Source organism: Opisthocomus hoazin, chromosome 7, assembly GCF_030867145.1.
Source record: "Opisthocomus hoazin isolate bOpiHoa1 chromosome 7, bOpiHoa1.hap1, whole genome shotgun sequence".
Classification (NCBI taxonomy): Eukaryota; Metazoa; Chordata; class Aves; order Opisthocomiformes; family Opisthocomidae; genus Opisthocomus; species Opisthocomus hoazin.
Window position 1 is genome coordinate 19,576,599 of NC_134420.1, and position 15,893 is coordinate 19,592,491.

The 15,893-nt window shown below is 46.6% G+C and overlaps 1 protein-coding gene across 6 annotated transcripts in view; it reads right to left on the bottom strand.

The window, feature by feature from the left end:
• OSBPL5 (oxysterol binding protein like 5) overlaps positions 1-15,893 on the bottom strand; it is a 202,603-nt gene that overhangs the window by 5,361 nt on the left and 181,349 nt on the right. For all 6 annotated transcript variants that reach the window (XM_075425237.1, XM_075425238.1, XM_075425242.1 and 3 more), the window contains 8 exons: positions 15,580-15,676; positions 14,544-14,642; positions 13,222-13,319; positions 11,057-11,146; positions 8,146-8,282; positions 5,272-5,457; positions 4,603-4,741; positions 3,313-3,430 (listed from right to left, as the gene is read on the bottom strand). In XM_075425237.1, coding sequence (XP_075281352.1) covers positions 3,313-3,430; positions 4,603-4,741; positions 5,272-5,457; positions 8,146-8,282; positions 11,057-11,146; positions 13,222-13,319; positions 14,544-14,642; positions 15,580-15,676 — 964 coding nt within the window. The remainder of the gene's footprint in view (positions 1-3,312; positions 3,431-4,602; positions 4,742-5,271; positions 5,458-8,145; positions 8,283-11,056; positions 11,147-13,221; positions 13,320-14,543; positions 14,643-15,579; positions 15,677-15,893) is intronic.

Sequence of the window (15,893 nt, forward strand, 5' to 3'; positions counted from 1 at the left end):
AGGTGAGGCTGACCGGCCTGTAGTTCCCTGGGTCCTCCTTCTTGCCCTTTTTGAAGATTGGAGTGACATTGGCCTTTCTCCAGTCCTCAGGCACCTCTCCTGTTCTCCAGGACCTCTCAAAGATGATGGAGTGGCTCAGCAATGACATCTGCCAGCTCCCTCAGCACTCATGGGTGCATTCCATCGGGGCCCATGGATTTGTGGGGGTCCAGATTGCTTAAGTGATCTCTCACACAGTCCTCCTCGACCAAGGGAAGGTCATCCTTTCTGCAGGCTTCCTCTCTTACCCACAGGGCCTGAGATTCCTGAGGGCCAGCCATAGCACTAAAGACTGAAGCAAAGAAGGCATTCAGTAACTCCGCCTTCTCTGTATCCTCTGTCACCAGGACACCCACCTCGTTCAGCAGCAGCCTCACATTATCCCTAGTCTTCCATCCCTTGCCAGATTCAGTTCCAGGTGAACCTCAGCCTTCCTCACTGCATCCCTGCATGCTCTGACCACATTCCTGTACTCCTCCCAAGTGGCCTGTCCCTCTTTCCACGTTCCATAGACCTTTATCTTCTGTCTGAGCTCCGCTAGAAGCTCCTTGCTCATTCATGCAGGTCTCCTGCCTCCCTTGCTAGATTTCTTACATCGATCCTGAGCATGAAGGAAGTGATGTTAAAACAGTGCCCAGCTCTCTTGGACCCCCCTGCCTTCTACAGCCCTGACCCACAGGATTCCTCCAAGTAGCTCCTTGAAGAGGCCAAATTTAGCTCTCCTGAGGTCCAAGGTTGTGATCCTACTTATCGCCCTGCTTCCTCCACGCAGGATCCTGAAGTTCACAGTTTCATGGTCACTGCTGCCAAGGCTGCCTCCAACCTTCACATCCTCAACCAGTCCCTTTTTGTTTGTTAACACAAGGTTCAGCAGAGCACCTCTCCTTGTTGGTTCCTCCACCATTTGCATCACAAATTTGTCATCGATGCTCCACAGGAACCTCCTGGACTGCATGTGCCTGGCTGTGTGGTCTTCCCAGCTGATGTCAGGGTGGTTGAAGTCCCCCATGAGAACCAGGGCCTGTGACTGTGAGGCTGCTTGCAGCTGCCTGTAGAAGGCCTCATCAACCTCCTCCTCCTGGTCAGGTGGCCTGTAGTACACACCCACAATAACATCACCCATATGAGCCTGCCCCTTAATTCTAACCCATAAACTCTCAACTTGTTCTTCATCTGTCCCCAGGCAGAGCTCAATGCATTCCAGTTGCTCCCTCACATACAGAGCAACTCCACCACCTCGCCTTGTTGGCCTGTCTTTCCTAAAGAGCGTGCAGCCATCCGTGACAGCATGCCAGTCATGCGAGCTGTCCCACCATGTCTCTGTAATTCCAATGAGATCGTGGCCTTGTGACCGCACACAGATCTCAAATTCTTCCTGCTTATTGCCCATGCTGAGTGCGTTGGTGTACAGACATTTCAGAGAGGAACTCGAGCATGCTGGTTTCCCTGGAGGGGTGCAAAAGGGTCTGCCATGTCCATGCCCACCCTTAAGGTAGCTGGTCTTTTGCTTCTCAGCTTGGGGCACAGCTGAGGAACATTTGTCACTGCTCTGATTAGCCACTCTTAATCCCCAGCCAGATGGGATGGCTTGAGCATTGTGACTTTGCCCCCCACCCCCCAAGTCCTTCAGTTTAAAGCCCTCCACACCAGGCTGGCTAGTCTGTTGCCAAAGATCCCCTTGCCTTTTCTAGATGGGTGGATCTCATCCCTCTCTAGCAGGTTGTAGTCATTGAAGAAAGTCCCATTGTCACAAAACCCAAAACCCTCACATCGGCACGAGCCACGAAGCCAAGAGTTGATACCCATAATGCGCCTATTTCTAGCTGATCCCCTTCCTCCAACTGGTAAAATAGAGGAAAAGATAACTTGGGCACCAAAGCTTTTTGCTTTCACCCCCCAGGGCTTTGAAACCTTCCTTAATTCTGCCAACATTCTGACTTGCAGTGTCATTTGTGCCTACATGAAAGAGTAACAGCAGATAGTAGTCTGTGCTCTTCACAAGTTGTGGCACCCTCTTGGCCACATCCTGGACCTTAGCTCCCGAAGGCAGCACACCTCGCGTGCCTCCCTGTCAGGTCAGCAGATGGGCGCCTCAGTGCCCCTTAACAGGGAGTCACCCACCACAAGTACCCGTCGTTTCTTTTTACGGTACCCGCTGTGTGCTGCTGGCGTAGATTTCTCTTGCAGATCTTGCTCCTGGGTATCTATGGTTGTTCAAGCCTCATATTTATTTTTGATAGTTCTGCTGGAGGGTGGAGGCTGGAGCGGAGTCCTGCTTTTGTGGGTCACCAGGGTCCAAGGTGTCTCTTTCTCACTGGTGGTCTCCACAGGAGCATGGTTCTGGAATCATGTATCTATCGCCAACTCAGCTCCTCTGATACTGCGTAGCCTGTTAACTGTTTCCTGCAGCTCGGCCACCTAACATATCAGATCCTCAACCTGCCTGCAGCTTGTGCAGGCACTCACCAGTGCTCCAGGAGAAGGGTCTGGGCACTCGCTGCAAGCTGCAGCCTGTACTGAAGTCTCCTTTGTTACCAGTTCCGTCTGGGTGAGGCATCAGACATCACAGCGGCGCCCACCATGGGAGCTCTGGTTATAGCTCTGAGGTGAGTGCCCTCCATTATGGCAGAGACCTGGAGCTCTCCGCTTGGCTGTGGTCTACAGGAGGGCTGCAGGGCCCTCCCTGCGCGAACTGCTGCGCAAACTGCTGTGCAAACTGCCACGCCATGCCCTGACTGCCGCACCATGCCCTCTTTGCCCGCTCTGTTTGCCGTGCTTCTGGTCGCTCACGCTCCTTAAGGGCTGTTTATATCTCCCACGGTTGCTGCTGGCAATGCCCATGCCAACGTCAGCCCCACTTGCTCGCGAGAGCTGCCGGCTCCTGGCAGGTCTCACTGCTCTTCCCTCAGGTTTCCCTGGCTCCGGGAACCCCCCTGTGCGCCTCGGTTGAGTGCCCAGCCGCAGATCTTCCTGTCGCTGCCGCTGCCTTTCTCGCTGACTGAGTGCCTGCTTTCTGTCTGTTGACTGGAATGTCAGTCTATTTTTCCAGCGTGTTTGTGCCAGGGAAAGCCCCTGCTGGCACGGATAGTGTAAGGCAGAAAGAGGAGTAGATGTATGTGAGGAGAACAGAAAAGCAGAACATTCTCTGTGTTTGCCTGGGGGCTATGGGCCCACAGCATTAACTGGGCCTGGACATGTCCCAGGGCTGGCTCAAGGGATAAGGCACAGAGAGAAGAGCTTTAAAGCCTGACCCAGTGATACCCAAATACTTGCCATCATCATCTGAGAGCTCCTGCACCGACTCTGGCGTTGAACAGCTGCTCTCTGTATTCTGGCTGTGGTTGGACGGCTGATCGCTGGTTTTGCGGCGCCTGCAGTCTTTGGCAGACCTCTGGACAAAACAGGAGGTTAAAAGAGACTCGGTCACCAGCAGATTGCAGACTCTTGTGTTTGGCTTTAAGCAAAATAATTTGGGGTGCTGGGCAATATCTGCGAGATTGCAGAGTTTACTTTCTCAGCAACTCCTAGTAGTCGGACTGCTGGCAGCCAGTTAAGGATATTACACACATGCCCCGCACAGAAGCATTTCCTCAAATGATAACATCCTTAAGACACCCACCCAAATTATTCCTGTTGTAACTTTAACTGACACATACTACAGACAAATTTTACAGTTCTTTTGCTGAGTTGTGTACCTGCCAACCAGATACATAGGAGGTAGGAAGAAAGGAAGAAAAATTTAGAATAAAATTTCCCGTGGAAGGTTTTTCAGAAGGTGCCTGAAAGACTTAAACATCACAGAACTTTTATACCTAATTTTTTGACGCACTTTGGGAAGTTTCTCCCTACCTCCTGAATGGGTACGCCAACCCCTTTGATTCAAACACTTCTCACTGGAGGGCCTGAAAAGCAGTTATGAACTTTCAACTTTCCCATTGTTTCAGAGACATTCAGATTTGGGGTATTATAAAAGAAAAATCTATTTTCATAATAAGACAAGAGTTATTCAGAGTAATATGAGTTATATGTAGCTAGTTCAGCAGTTCTACACTTACAAAGTGTTTTATGAATGACATATATTACTCCAAAGATGAATGCAATGAAATAAGAAAGTATCATCCCTGTTTAAGGGAACGATGGAGAGAGGTTTCTTGTCTTATCTAAGGCGAAGTAAATGATAAAGGCAGATGGCAAAGACTGAAACTGAAGTTGCAGGAACTCAGCTGTGTACTCCAAAACCTTTTTCACACCCTCACTATGGGAAGTTTCCTGCTTTGAAAGCACTGAAACGTGAAGTTCAGCTCAGTCACATGCAAAACCCAGTATAAGAGTCACTGTCACTGAGTGGAAGAAAAATGGCAAAATGGATAAAATATGTCAACAAAGAATTATAATTATTTGGAGTTAATGATGGTATAATATTGCAGGTCTAGAATCATAAGCTATATTTACCCAAAACAAACCTTTCAGCCTATGCTGTGCTTACATGAAAACGCTGCAGAAAAGGGCTCCGTATCTAAACAATCATAAAGGATATTATATTCCCCAAAACAGGCTTTTTACCTTGTGCCGTGTAATTTGATTGTTTATGCATGTTGTTTTGTGGTTTGACATCCTTGTGGATAAGTGTCTTTCCATGGTCTGAAGTACCCCGTTCTTCTCAAATTGGGCAATGTCGTTCAAAGGATCCCAAGGTCTTAAACTTTTGAGACCAAAGGTAAAAGCATTAGAAAAGCAAGAATCCCACACCAGGTGTGTTAAGAGCAACATGCTAATTCCACCTGCACCGGGGCATTCATCCCTGACAGTAACAAGACTTTCTACAGATGCAGTGTCAGGACTAAAGGATACTTCCCTCTGCGTTCACAGTTCCTAGCAATAAATGAGGGTGGTTCAGTCTCCAGAGGCTTCTTGCCCAGGGAGGGGAGCATAGCTGACAACTCTGCTCACACAGGACAGAAAATCTCTGCTAAATGATTCCACACTTGATGACAGCAATAGGGATTTGTACCAATGGCACAGCACATTTTCCACTGCCAAGCCCTCATTTCCAGCTATTCCCAATCAGTATCAGGAATATGCATTTTAATAACGACATGGAGCTCAGAAAGAGCAAGCCCAGGGCGTAGCCTGGGGAATGGCAGGACCCGAATTACAGGTCTATAGCCTTGATTGCACCCCTGAGGACTCAAGCAGTGAGGCCTGTTCATAACCCCCAGCCCCACCACTCACTCCTCGTATTTGTAGTGCCATTCGTTAGTCGTGGCATCGTGCCGAAAGAGCAGCGGTTTCCATTCTGTGCTGTTCTCTCTCCGCTCCCGGGCGGCATTCCTCTGCTCCTCTTCCAGCACAAATTTTTCTTGTGTCGCCTTGTGTTGATCGCCTTTGTTTATTGCGCTGGTAACGTGCTGCCAAAGCCTAGAAATAAACAGGGAGGCAAGTTAAACCACCTTGAAACCAACAACGTGTTTGCCAGCTGGAACTCTAGAGCAGACACTTTTCTGGCCTGTTGATACTCCAGAGGAACTGGAACAGGACTGCTCAGCCTCAATTTTGGCTTGTAAATTAAAGGAAAGTTAGGAGAATTGCAACACTGAATGCTGTATACAATGATCTACTGAAGAATAGGGGAACTTTCCCTTAGATAACATCACCTACAATATTCATTAAAATCTTCAGTGCTGTCTGTGTGACAGACATAAGATAGTTATGCTCAATTCATTGAGGTCAGTGGCCTCTTTAGAGAGGATAATGTATAATGGAGAATCTGTTATCTTCATCGCCCTTCCCGTCATTTATGTTTAGGATCCTTTGTGTTAATCTCCATCCCTGAAACAAAGGGTTTATATTTAAAGTTTAGAAGCACTGGAGACTGAATTCATGTGAGTGGCTTGCACCTGCACATGCAGCGTTGTACTTCTGTATAGGATTAGCAACCTGATCTGTAGGAAGGTGATTCAATCTGAAAGAAATGACATGTACTTGTGCTCACAAACTGCAAGCATGAACACAGGCTTTCACTCGTGCTTGTTTTCAGCTGCCAAAAAATACATGATCTGTCATATGATGTCTCACTGAGCCTCTGCCCGGAGGAGAGGATCTGCCTTTTACGAGAGAAAAATCATTACCTTTTTGTGCACTACAACCAAGCTGTGATAGGCATCTCCACAGTTCCTCTAATCAGAGCACTCTGATCTTCATTTCAGATTGGAAACACTTCTGAGATTAGCAGCTAGCCCTCCCACAACATTACTGGGTGGTTTAGCGGTTAGAAAAGGCACCGGAGATCCAGGCTGTTCCAGTAGTCCCAGCTCCACAGAACTCAAGTCCTCCGTTTAGAAGATGAATACATTACTACATTTAATTTGGAGCTTGCTGTGAAGCTCTTAATTTAAAGGGGATAGTGATGCTTTCATTATTTCTATCACCATATGTTAACACAACATTTCCAAAAAAGCAGCCTCTTAGCTAATTAACTGAAGGCAGAGGAACACTTTCCTGTCCTTTTTGACACGTCACTCCCATTTTCCTGTGTACGAATCTTTTCTCCCAGAAACAAAGGAAGGAAACTCAATTCAAACTCAAAGTGGTGGGGGTGGGGGAGGGAGGAGTGAAAATAACAGCCTGAGAAAATACTGCGGTGGTGTAAAGAGTCAGTCCTAAGGAATGCGGTGGTGTAAAGAGTGAGACCTCCAATTCTAAGAACCTCAGAGGGACACACACAGAATCACTTGACATGGGAAAACTACTCCATCAAGAGCTGTGTGTCAGACAATGAGACCCTCCATGGTGAGCTGCATAATGGTACGAGCTTCAGAGACTCTCCAGCGTTTGTGAAAATAGGTGATTTTTCAGCACTGCAAGAAAGACTAAGCAATTCAGGCAGAACATAACCTGGATTAGATGGCCATTTATTCATGCAACTGCCAGCATAATAAGGTGCCCGGTGGAATGTCTGTTAGGGATCTCTAGAATTTTTCCTTTTGCCTCCTTCCCCTGGATGGATGTATTGTTCTTAATCGCTGATGCTGCAAAGGGAGTAAGCTCTGGCAGTACCCTGGTAAACAGAGCAATGGAGATTCTTCATCCCTAAGACTGAGATTTCTCATCTCCTTTTAAAGAATCTTCTTCAGAAGATTAATAGAGAAAAGTGCTGCAGTCTGCTCTGCTCTGCAACAACGGCAATTGCACTACTGTAAGTTACAAATACAGACTTTACTGCCCAAAACACCCACTACTGTCCAGAACAAACTAAATGTTCATGTGGTTTTATTTTCATGCAATCCCTTTCTTTGCCCATAAAAGGGGAATCTTCTTAGCATGATGTGATGCAACATCAAAATTAGATGCCCAGAGGAAAGCGGCCAATGTAGTGCAGAGCCAGGCAGCAAACTGCACGTACTAGCCTGGTGGGATGGCAGGACTAGTTGGTTAGAAGCCAGGGCCACACGATGTTGCTCTAGCTGTTCCTGCTCAAGAACTGGCTCCGGGATGCTCGTTGCATCAGGCAGTCATTCCTTCCATTTCCTGTCATGTGCCATGACTGTATTTTTAGCTAATCTAGATTACCCTAAAAAAACTGGTGCAGACTTCACTGGAGATCTCAGCTGAGATTATGTGGCAGGGTTGAACATCCATTTAACTACATCCTCTCATAAAATCCTGTATGTGATTCAAACTACTGCTCTGCTCACGCCAAGACTTTCCATGTGACTTCTGCAACTAGCTTAAGAGCCTGTGGTTGAAACAACCCTTCTTAACAAGGCACCCGACCTCAGACTGACATCTTGCCCTTCCATAAAATGTTCCAGAAGATATAGAGGCTCTGTTCATGATCTCTGGAGTCCTGGGAGAGGTGTTATTTTGGCAGATAAAATGTAGCCTCCACCACTTCTCAGCCCAGCTCCCCGGTTATTTCAGAGCTATACTTCATGGAAATACTCCAGAGTTAACAGACTGGAAAAAAAACAGGTAAATGGCTGGATAATAAGTGCAGTGAAAGCGAGTCATTGCCTTTCGGAGACTGTGCTGAGGAACCAGAGCCTTCGTAGTCCCTGCTCACTTGCAGCGGGGAAGCAGCAGCGAGACGTTCCCAGGGCTCCTTACCTCTCTGACTCAAAGTCCGTCTGCTCCTCAAACAGCACAATATGGCGCTTCAGTCTCTGCCTTCGTACTTCACTGGTCGGGTTCCAGAACATTTCCGCGTTCCCGCTTTTCAACTCATTTATATGCACTTCCCCATCCTGAGAAGGAAAATTAAGCGAAAAGGTTAATGACAATCAGAAACACAAGGCAGAAAACAATCCTGACAAATGGAAGCTGCTTCCGGCTGATGATCTGGCACTGGGCTTGGTTAGAAGGCTTCTTTCCTCCTCTATCCCATTAAATCTCACCGAACACTTCCTGAAAGTTTCTAAAACGAGAGAGGCGAGGCATTCTCTGAAACACTGGCTGAACAATCAGAGAAGAATTAGAAAGGGACATCATCCCTTTTGTTAGCCTTGTCCCCAGACAAGGGTACCCACAGAAGCCCTACGATGCTCTTCTTTCCCCACTGTTCCTCCCAGGTACCACCCAGCATACAGAAACAAAATCCCTAGCTCCTTTCCCAGTCTTTCTTCTGTTTCTCAACACTGAAATCTCAGACAGAGCCTACTGCAATACCCCCTCTCCAGAAAGGAGAGCTAAAGCCGAGATCCTCTTTCACTTTTTTTTTTCCCAGTTTAGCCAGGTTTTTCTACCATTACCATTTCATTCAGCACTTCAAAACACCAGCGGTCTTTCATCCTTACTCCTTGCCAATTTACTTGGCAACAAACAGCTAATCAGCACTTCTCCGATCTGAGGCCAGCTAGACAAGATTGCTGTGGCCCTGCTTAACTAAGCTGCTTCCCAGCCTTGCCCACAGACGCAGCAGCGCTGCAGAGCCAGACGGCGTAGCTTACAGAGCACAGAGTGAACAGCACGACGCTGACTGCACGTGGAGTGAATCAGACGATTACAGCTGCTGAACAGCGTGCGCATCGGTGCCATTCAGCTGCCTGGACATGGTATGAGTATCATGCAAACCTTATTCAGGTCATAGCTATTGGCTTTGCCTGTCGCTGCCTAGTTTCTTTGCATCCCAGCCGCTGCATTTCTTCCCCTGCCACGGTCCCTTGATGCATGTCTCGAAGTCCACTTCCCACACCTTCAGCTGTGAAACTCCGTCAACCCCGAGGGACTCTCATCCCCCCTCAAAGTCTCCCTCAGGACTTCCTCTGCCATGTCCTCAGGTCCCCAAGAGCCCCCCAGCTGTGGATGGGAGGAGGCAGGCAGGCATTACCAAACATCACCACGTGCATCTCTAAGGGGCATATATACAAGCCCTCAGCTGCTGCTTTGATCCTGGGGCTGAGAAGCATTGGGGTTTGCTTTCCTTCTTTATTCAGGTCAGTTTTCAGGTCCTGAGGCAGAGAATTAGCCTTTCAGCTGCAAGGGTTTTTGTCAGGAAACTGGACAGTGCCAGAGAAAAGCCTGCAGCGCTCAGGAGAGCAGGCCAATGCTCTCAGTGGGGAGGGAGGTGAACAAACAACGTCCCTACTGCGGCACAGTAGCTGCTCTATTCACAGCATGCAACTCCAGACAGCGGCTTATGGAGCCACCCTTTCAAAGCCATTTAACTTCTTTTATACATCATTCTGGTTTTGTGCACCACAAACAACCAGCACAAAGAACAAGGGAGGAATAAATTATTTTCAGGCTGATAAAACCCCAGCACTGCAGGCTGGAAGCGGAGCAGCACACAAACACGCAGCTCGGCGCCCCAGGGAAGCCACTCGATTACATGCTCTCGCCAATGGTGTTCGCAGGACCCACCGCAGACAAGGTACTCCGCAGCCCAGCACAACCCACAATTGCCAAGACTCATCCTGCAGGAAAGGGAGCTCAGAACAGAAAAGCTTACCCAGGCACAGCGAGCAAATCTCCTCGTATACACCTAGAAAGCGCAAATCTCCCCATTTCAAAACAGTCATTAGCTCATAATGAGAAAAGACAGATTGCCTGAGGGTAGGAGGCCAGTACCAAAGGCTACGCTGTGGTTAGGACCTCACTACAGAAAGGGCTTTATCCAGGCACATTTCGCCTGGCCTGCTTTAAATACCTGCTTTAGGATGAGACAAGTCTGGTCTCAGAAGTGGCAATGTCTATGGACTGGAAAGGGAGCATAAGCCAACTGTAATGAAGGTGCAGATGTCTAAATGTAGCTGAGATAAATACCTAAGTGTCCAGCCCAAAGCCAGGGCTCACTGCTTTTGCCTCGGTTACCAGGAGTTCCCAGTCAAAACTAGACTACATCCTTCACCATGCAACTTTATTCTTCCCGGATTTTGGCTTAACAATGCCTTTGAGTGATTCACTTGTGGACACTAGGTGTGCAAAGGTGCTCACTGCTCTGCTGACTGTTCTGCGCTGCCTGTACAGACAGACCCTCACAGAACCTACGTCTCTGTCCTTCACCTCATGAACAGCACAAGAATCATCTTCTGTCGTAAAGGTTTGCTGTGAAAATAATGAATTTAAAACCCCGTGAAGTTCTTCCCCGATACTGCTGTAGCTGGGGAAGTACTGAACACAGCAAGACAAAAGGAAGCCTCATGGTTTTCACAATCACCCATAACACAAACCGTGTGTCCTGCCGCCAGTGCCTATCCTAAGCCAGGGACCCTAAATACGGAGCCACTGGCTTCGGTGGAAGCGCGCCTCACCGGCCCCCACTGTGGCCCAGGCTCTGGGAGTGCAAGCGTTACTCACACTGCAGGTGGATGGGACTACGGAAGCGTAAGTGACCTTGAGAGGTGTGGCCTGGAAAGCTCTGCTCGCCTGTGCTCCCCAGGGACGGCGGGAATAGGCAGGACACGGGACCTCTGCAGCTCCGGCCCCAACACAGGGAGCCGGCCAAGGGCTGCCAGTCCTCCCACGCGCCCCGCTGCCACGCACGCTTCAACTGTCAGACACTTCGATTATCGTGTGTTACCCAGTGTCCGTCGAGACTTGCTAACACTTCTTCTCCTGATTTAATCTTCCCAGAGATTTGATTAATGCTTGCGCTGCCACCGAAGAAGGGCTGTCAGGGGAGAGTAGAAATAGAAAATATGATCAGTCTAGTGAGAACTGGAAGGGAGCCAAACACAATGATGCAGCAGGAGGGAAGGGAAGCGCAACCTGCTTGATTTCCACTATTTCTGGGGAAAGGCAGAACAAATTCTAATGCAGATTTTGACTGTCTAGCATTGTGCCCTCCTCCTTTTGTTCGAAATACCAAAATCACTGTAGGAGCTGCAGGAAGGGAGATAAGCCTTCAGGTGCATTAACATTCAGCAGTGCAAGGCCTCACCTTCACTGCAAATACATTTATTGTCAGTTAGACATCAGGATAAGTGTCCATGGGCAAGTTCTTCCCGTTGCCCAGAATCACATTACAGTTTGCACCCTTAAGCTTGCAGTCTTGACCAAAGAAAAGGAGCAGCACTAGTGCAGCGGGTGACTCTTCTTGCTAACGACACAGCATCAGCAGTGTGGCACTGCTGATGGCTGCATCTAAAGAAGTCTCCAGCGTGAAGAAGCTCTCGTCAGCAGCAAACAAAAAAAGAAAAAGGGTATTTCCAGAGTCAAGGAAAAAATTCTCAGAACAATGGAAAATTCCCCTCACCTCCTGCCTGCCAAACACAGGAAACAGCAGTGACAGAGAGACCAGCTCTTCCATTCATAGCACACAATATTTCTTCAGACATTTTAGCAGCTATTTTCCAACAACATTTATGCAGAGGAAATTTTCTTACTTTTAATATCAATATAAAACCAAATTTCCCACAACACCCATGGAAAAAGAAATCACAAGTATCTCAAGAACCAATGTATGCAACCTAGCAGAGAATTGATACGTATCCAAATTAATAGCAAAGTTATGGGGTTTACCTTTAACTTCTCACAATTCTGTCAAAAAAGGTGGCTAAGAAATATTCAAAGCTGAGCTCGTAATTAAGCCACAGGGACCTTTCTGAGTCATGTTTGGACTAAACGTACTGTTTTCAAGCCATAAAAGCAGGGTCTGCATTTTAAGCTCTAAAGTGTTTGTAGGTTTGAGATGACACTGAACGAAGTCAGGGAAATACTCCATGGCCCTCAACGCAGTACAGTGGGCCTATGGGAAGAACAGGATTTAAAGACAAGTATATGCAAATATCAAGGAAGTACACGGGGCAACAGTTCACTTTGTTAGGGCACATAAAGACAGCAAATTATTGTTGCCCCCAGAAAAACACAGTCTGCAAAAGACTCCCCTAACTCCAGTCGTCTCTCACATTTATGTTGGCTAAGGCTGCAACTCTGAAGTCATGCAGGCTCTCAGATCTCTATCTTTCCTTTTATGCCCAGGCAAGAACTTGCTTGTTGGAACAGAAGAGAAATGGATGCTCCTTAAAAAGCACTTAACTGTCCATGACAAGTTACAGGTCATCACTTTCCCTCCCAAATTTTAACACCTACAACTACAGATATGCTCAAAGATGTCTCCACTCTATCTGTACAGCACACATTTCCATTACCAGGCTTTCTAGGGGAGTGAATAGCTACATGAACAAGTCAGGACAAGGCAATGACAGGGCGGCTCATCAGTGTGATAGCCTCTCAAAATTATCTGCCTGAAAATGGGCTCTTACCCTACCATCAAGGCAAGGTCCTGTAGCCTTGAGGAACACAAGGTACATCTCATTGTGATACCTGCAAGGTAAGAGTATGTATGTGATGGCTACCAGAGAGCTGCACTGAAGATCCACATCCTAACTTTCCTCAAAGTAGTTTGTACACCTCGCTGTATTTTGCAAATATAGACAAAAATAATTGTACCGTCCTAAACAGAAGCCACACTGTCATTGCCAAACATTCAGAACAGAGTTTGGCCAGTACCCAGCTGGCTGACAGCAAAGAAGTCATGTGTAAAACTCAGGCTTCCTGCGTTCAAATCCAGTTGCACTGGGCAAACCCAACTGCAGGATGATGCCTCCTCTCCAGGTAGGGCACTCTGTGGTGCATGCATACATTGCTGCTACATAAACGAGCTGGTGTGTATGGTCAAACCTTGCCTGGAGCTCAGGGGCAAGCCTGAGACCCATTCAAAATGGGGCCCACAATGTCTCTTACTTTTAGCTTGAATTCCAGTTCTGCCCTGTGGTTAGTTTTCTCACAGTCGATGGTAACTTTCCCTCCAAGCTCCATTGTCATGGTACCGTATAAAAGCCCTGCAAGGGATAAAAGAGACTTAAGAGAGGCCCCAGCGGAAGCGATCTGCTTTCTGAACTCCAACTGTCTCTCGCTGACATGCTTTGAAATACACTACTTGGCTTTAAGTTTTGAAAAGACAGAAACCTAAGTTTCTAGGAACTTGTTCTTGACTGAAAGCACAAGGAATGCTCCCCTAAGTCCATATTCTGCATCTATGACATCAGCTGGTAAATAGCTTTACTCACAGGTGCTGATAGTATATCTGAAAGTGGGAAAGGAAAAATAAGGAAAGTTGTGCCCAGCAACTTCATTTACACTAGTGCTTAAACAGACCCAGTTGCTTCTCACAGGGTGGATGGAGGAGCTGTAACGGGTTCAGCAGAATCTGGGAGACTAGCAGTCACATAGGGGACTCCTTTTTGCACATGCCTACCATTTTCTGAATAGGTCATTTGCAGAAAAATTGACAAGAAAAAGATTTATGCACAGGAATAGCTCACAGAGGGTGTGATTCACAGAAGCTACTGTTTTCAGGTAGCTAGGCCCTCCATAAACATTAACTTAAAGGTCAACATGCCAAAATAAAAAAATATTCAAAACCCAAAATTGAATCAAACTGCTGCAGGAGTGATTTTATCACTGTGGTTGAAATGACAGCAACGCTTAGCTTCCTACAGACAAATGCAAAGTTACAGCAGTGAGTCAGCAGCCAGCCCCTGGCCTCAATGCACATTGAGCTCGACAGAGCAAAGCCACACGGTAACAGGTATCAGCCTCACTGAGGCAGCTCATACACTGAGGAATATCACAATTAGAGTAACAAAGAAATCAGAAAAGAAGTCAGGAATTTCCTTTATTCTCAAAAAGCCAGAAAATATATTAAAAAATTTCAGTGGTAACATTAGAAAAACTTTTTATCCTCAGAAGCTCGGAAACGTACTCTTATTCTTTCCATCTTCACTTTACCTGCAGTGCGCATACGCAGTATTTTTTTGTTTCTACACAGTGTTAAAACTAACTTAGATGGGCGTAATTCTGTCCTCAGCTCTGCACAGACAAACCAAAAACACTTCAGTGAGGATTACCAGTCTTCTGCTGAGCACTACGACTTGTGTGTGGAGGAACTGCTCCCTGGTGCCAGGTATTCGAGCGGGAAGAAGAGAGCCAGTGCAAAATTAGTGAGTAAGATACAATTATATTATTCTTTCTGTTTGCTCTCTATTTGGAAAGTCATAACTTACCTTTACAGTGGGCATACGGCATAGTAATTACATAATCTTCCCCCCTGTTTAGAAACGTAAGCTTTGCTTTCCCATCCAACAGTGCAGAAAGTGAGTTACCTAGAATTTGAAAGAACAAATACATATCTATCAAAAAATGGCATGTTATACTTGGTCACTCATCCTACTTTAGAAAAACATTTCCACTTAAATGTAGGTCACTAATGAAAGGAATGCTAATAATTCAGGACCCTGTAAATCATTTACTGTTGGAGGCAGGCAGTTCTAATAAACTCTCTGCTGTACAGCTCCTATTTGCTCTGGCATTTAGCCCCTGTTGCAGAAAGGGCAGTAGATTAAATAAGTCATTAGTGGGATGCAGAAAGCTTGGAAGTTATTAATGTTCTTCTGTTCTCACAACTTTTCTGACTGTGTATGGTCCCAAATAACAAATAAAATTGCCAGAAGGACAGCAATGACTATTTGCAAGTGTTTCAGTAAGTATGTTTACCAGAGGATGGTACTTACGAGGTGTTTGTCTAAACAAAAACCCTATTTCAACTAACAACACTGTTTCAGAGCTTGCAGTTGTGCTACTTCCGTTGACATTAAAAGATCTGAGGACATTTTGGAGCTCTAGGGTTCAACTCTCAGAAATCTGGGAGCTAGACAAATGGTTAAATTTATACGGAGACTTTTGCGAAAGTCAGTTGTTTGACCAGATAGCTATCAAATGACTAATCCATAAGCATATGCAAAGTAGCCTGACAACCAATTGCTCACACATTTTCAAAAACCTCTGCTTTCTGAAAACCAGATTTTTAAAGCTCTTAATTTTGCTATCTGATTTTTGTTTTAAATATCAGTGTGATCTCCCACTGAAATGGTGGAAACTGGGAAAACGCAGGAGAGCCAAGACAAGGAATTAGGGTGTCCTGGTGGTAGATCTCTGAAGCATTTCTTTGTTCTTCACTCTCAACACACTCAGGAGTGATTGAAAAACAAACCAAACAAACCAAACCCAATGCCACGATGTTGTCTAGGCTTATTGCCTTACCATAAAACTTGGACCTAGCTAGAATGCTGCCAGTAATGCAGAAACCATCCTTCCTATTGCTGACATGAAAAGCTGACACTGGCGGATGATGGGAGACCTCGAAAAAAAATAGGCACAGGTCATTTACAGCAGTGTTTACAGGCTAAGCAGAACGGTGGGTGCACACACAGCCTCACATGGTGTTACACATGCTCTAGGGAAAGTGCAGGATGGAGGCCGCAGGACTGAGCAGGGTCCTCAAAGCCTCATTTGTACCATTAACCTCAATGTTAAAGGAGGGAACATTATACATAAGACCATGATATATGAGAATA